We start from the raw sequence: 4,093 nt of genomic DNA, 5'->3' as shown, positions 1-4,093 counted from the left end.
ATCAAATGACGATTTCGACACGGACAGACGGTCTTCGAGGGGCCAGCTTTTTCCCTACGAACGGACCGTAGGCCACGGCAGAGGCTTCTGGTCAGCAAATAGGTTCGCTACCAATAGAAGGACTGATCGTGGTCGGAACAATAGATCGTTGCAGGACAAAGAAGTGTCATGTACGCGGGATCCTTCCTACACCAGGCTTTCAGAATAGAATTTCAATGTCAGTGTAGTAGAGTTAGTATCAGCTACGAGAAACATCAAAGAAGCACGGTTCCCAAAGACGATGAGATCCAATCCCAGCTAGAGGGATCCCAACTTGTGGTGTGAATACCAGGGGACGAATGACCACCGGACTGGGGACTGCCGACATCTTCGAGAAGAAGTGGCATCACTATTGAAGAATGGGCATCTCAGAGAATTCTTAAGTAATCAGGCCAAGAACAGCTACGGTCGCAACCAGAATAACGTGATACCCTCAAAAGCATAGGAAGATCCCGCCAGATGATCAACATGATCGTCGGGAGGAATGAGATCAACGAGGTCACCTTCTCGGTAGCAAAAAAGATGAAAGTATCAATTACCCATAGAAAGAGACTCCAGGAAGTTGCTGAAGATGACATCACTTTCAAGAAGAGGCCGTAGACGGATTGTTGCTACCGCACAACAACGCATTGATAATTTCTTTAAATGTGCTAGACTTAAAATTTAAACGTGTTCTAGTGGATCCAGGAAGTTCGGCCAATATCATATAACGGAGAGCATTGGAGCAAGCTAAACTCACCATCAGGATCATTCCGGCCTCAAAACTCCTCACCAGATTCAACCTCACGAGCGTGACAACCCGATAGGAGATTTTGTTGCCCACAAACGCTGAAGGAGTGATGAAAAGGACTCTTTTTGAAGTGGTGGATGGTGATATGGGATATAATATTATTCTGGGTAGACCATGGTTGCACGAGATGAGAGCTGTACCATCAACGTATCATCAGTTGCTGAAATTTCCAACGTTCGAAGGGATTAAACATATAAGGGGAGACCAATCGGCGGCAAGGGAGGTGTATGCGATTTCGGTCTCCAGTAGCAATGGGAACGAGCACGCGGCATAGAAACTACAGGAATCGGCGCCCTCTCCCAAATCGAATGAAGTTAGCCCCGGGGTAGAAGAATCGGAATCTTATCAGGTGCCAAGGTATTTTCAGGTACCAAAAGAGTCGGATGCAACAAAATCCACGGCAGAAGAGCTCGAGCAAGTTGAATTGTTTGAAAAGTTCTTAGGAAGGAAATTCCACTTGGGGACAGGACTGCACCCCGAGCTCAGGTCTGGATTTATTGAATTTCTTAAATTTAATGTCGATTGTTTCGTGTTGCCGCATGCGGACATGACAGGTATACCAACGGAGGTGGACGTACACAAGCTAAGTTTGGATCCCAACATCTCTCCGGTAAGACAAAAGAAACACCCTATTTTGAAGGCCAGGAATAAATTCATCAAAGAAAAGGTAACTCGCCTACTTTATATCGGTTCGATTCAAGAGGTAAAGTATCCAGACTGCTAGCTAATGTAGTAGTAGTTTCTAAGAAGAACAATAAATTTTGTATGTGTATAGATTATAAGGACTTGAATAGGGCGTGACCGAAAGACTCATTCCCACTGCCAAACATCGATCAAATGATTGATGCGATAGCCAGGCATGAGTTAATGAGTTTCTTTGATGCTTATTCCGGGTAAAACCAAATTAAGATGAACTCGGAGGATCGGGAAAAGACCTCGTTCATAATGAATTTCGGCACATATTGCTATAATGTAGTGCCCTTCAGGTTGAAGAATGCCGGAGCCACTTATCAGCGGCTCGTAAACAAGATGTTTGAAAAATAAATAGGGAAAACTATGAAAGTTTATATAGACGATATGCTTGTTAAGTCTTTAAATGCAGGTGACCACCTTAAGCATCTGCAAGAAACTTTTGACATCCTAAGGAAGCATAACATGAAGCTTTACCCCGAGAAGTGTGCGTTCGAGGTCAGCTCCAGCAAGTTCCTCGGATTTCTTGTATCACAAAGGGGGATTGAGGTAAACACCCGTTAAGATCAAGGTACCAGCTGTCAAGCGTGAAAGAAGTCCAAAGGCTCACGGGGAGATTGGTTGCTTTGTGCAGGTTCATTTCCTGGTCATCAGAGAAATGCCATCGTTTCTTTGCACTGCTCAAAAAGAAAAATAACTTCGAATGGACCCCAATTGCCAGCGGGCTTTGAGAGATTTGAAAAGTTACTTGTGAAGCCCTCCGTTACTTTCGAAACCAAAGGAAGGTGAAATATTGTTGGTCTACCTCGCAGTATCAGAAGTAGCGGTAAGTGCAGTTTTAGTCCGTGAGGATGAAGGTACGCAATCTCTCATTTATTACATTAGTAAAATTTTAACAGGAGCAGAAACTCGCTACCCGTATTTGGAGAAGCTGGCCTTAGCTCTCGTAGTTGCCACTCGGAAGCTGAGGCCCTATTTCCAATGTCAACCGATAGCTGTGGTGACCATATTTCTCCTGCAGAACATCCTTCACAAACCTGAACTCTTAGGTAAGTTGGCCAAATGGGCCATCAAAATGAGTGAATTCGACATAGAATATAAACCAAGGACTGAGATTAAGTCACAAGTCTTGGCTGACGTTGTGGTCGATTTCAGTCTAGAATTGCTACCTCTGGCAACCAAAGAGGCAGTAATGGTATTAGAATCGACATCGGTAGTTTGGACCTTATTTACGGATGGAGCCTCCAACATAAAAGGGTCTGGGCTTGGTATAGTATTAACCACGCCTTTGGGAGAAACCTTAAGGCAAGCTTTTAGAATGGTCCCTTTAACTAACAATGAAGCAGATCACGATGCTTTGATTGCAGGACTCGAACTGGCTCGGGGACTTGATTCCGAGGTCATAGAAATCAAGTGCGACTCACAACTGGTGGTAAATCAGGTCTACGGGATCTTTGAAACCAAAGAGGAGTGCATGAAACAATACCTGGTGAAGATCCAGGCTTTGCTGGCTCGATTTCTGGAGTGGTCGATTACTCATATCCCGAGGGAAGAAAATGCAGAAGTAGATGCACTGGCTAGCCTCGGTTCATCAACAGAAATGAAGGGATCAGAGTCCGGGACGGTAGTACAACTGATGCACTCGGTCCTGGATGTAGATAACTACTACGAGGTAAATACGACTAATTTGGTCTGGGACTGGAAGGATGAGATCATCGATTATCTCGAATATGGGAAACGACCCGAAGATTCCAAGGCATCCTGTGCATTGCATGTCAAAGCAGCACGGTATATCTTTAAAGGAAGCCAATTGTACAGAAAATCTTTCCAAGGCTCGCTGGCTCGATATTTGGGAGCATCCGAAGCTAATTACGTTATACGAGAAGTCCACAAAGGGATATGCAAAAACCATTCGGGCGCAGATTCTTTAGTGCTAAAACTTTTAAGGGCATGATATTATTGGCCCTGCATGGAATAAGACACCAAAGCTTTCATACAAAAATGCGATAAGTGCCAACGCTACACACCGCTGGTACATCAACCGACAGAACCACTACATTCAGTTATGTCTCCATGGCCTTTCATGAAGTGGGGGATGGACATCATCGGGCCACTATCGACGGCTCCCGATAAAGTAAGATTTCTTTTTATTTTAATTGACTATTTTTCTAAGTGGGTGGAAGCAGGTCCTTATTAGAAAATCGACGAATGCGAAGTGGTAGATTTCTTGTGGGAAAACATAATCTGCAGGTTCGAAATACCAAAAGAGATAGCATGCAATAATGGGCCGCAATTCATCGGCACAAAGATCATAAAGTTCCTTGAAGATTTGAAAATAAAGAGGATCACTTCTTCACCCTACCATCCGAGCGCAAATGGTCAAGCGGAGTCAACGAATAAAGTGATTATATAAAACCTCAAGAAAAGGTTGGAAGCAGCTAAAGGTAAATAGCTTGAGGAACTACCCGGAGTTTTATGAGCATACCGAACAACGACCAACTCAAGCACGGAGGAACTCTTTTTTCCCTTATGTACGGAGCAAAAGACTTAATTCCGATGGAAGTAGGGGAGACT

At 44.1% G+C, this 4,093-nt stretch overlaps 1 protein-coding gene across 1 annotated transcript; it reads left to right on the top strand.

Moving 5' to 3' along the window:
- Window positions 1-2,837: 2,837 nt before the first annotated feature.
- On the top strand, window positions 2,838-3,473 carry LOC138893780 (uncharacterized). Its single transcript, XM_070178442.1, has one exon. It carries the CDS (start codon window positions 2,838-2,840, stop codon window positions 3,471-3,473), a length of 636 nt encoding a protein of 211 aa, XP_070034543.1.
- Window positions 3,474-4,093: the final 620 nt, after the last annotated feature.

The sequence above is a fragment of the Nicotiana tomentosiformis genome, chromosome 6 (genome assembly GCF_000390325.3).
Source record: "Nicotiana tomentosiformis chromosome 6, ASM39032v3, whole genome shotgun sequence".
In the NCBI taxonomy this organism is placed as follows: Eukaryota; Viridiplantae; Streptophyta; class Magnoliopsida; order Solanales; family Solanaceae; genus Nicotiana; species Nicotiana tomentosiformis.
This window is presented reverse-complemented; position numbering and strand designations above follow the sequence as displayed.

Bases quoted from the DNA above. Each gene is read 5' to 3' on its own strand.
- LOC138893780 (XM_070178442.1), top strand. From the start codon at position 2,838: ATGGTCCCTTTAACTAACAATGAAGCAGATCACGATGCTTTGATTGCA.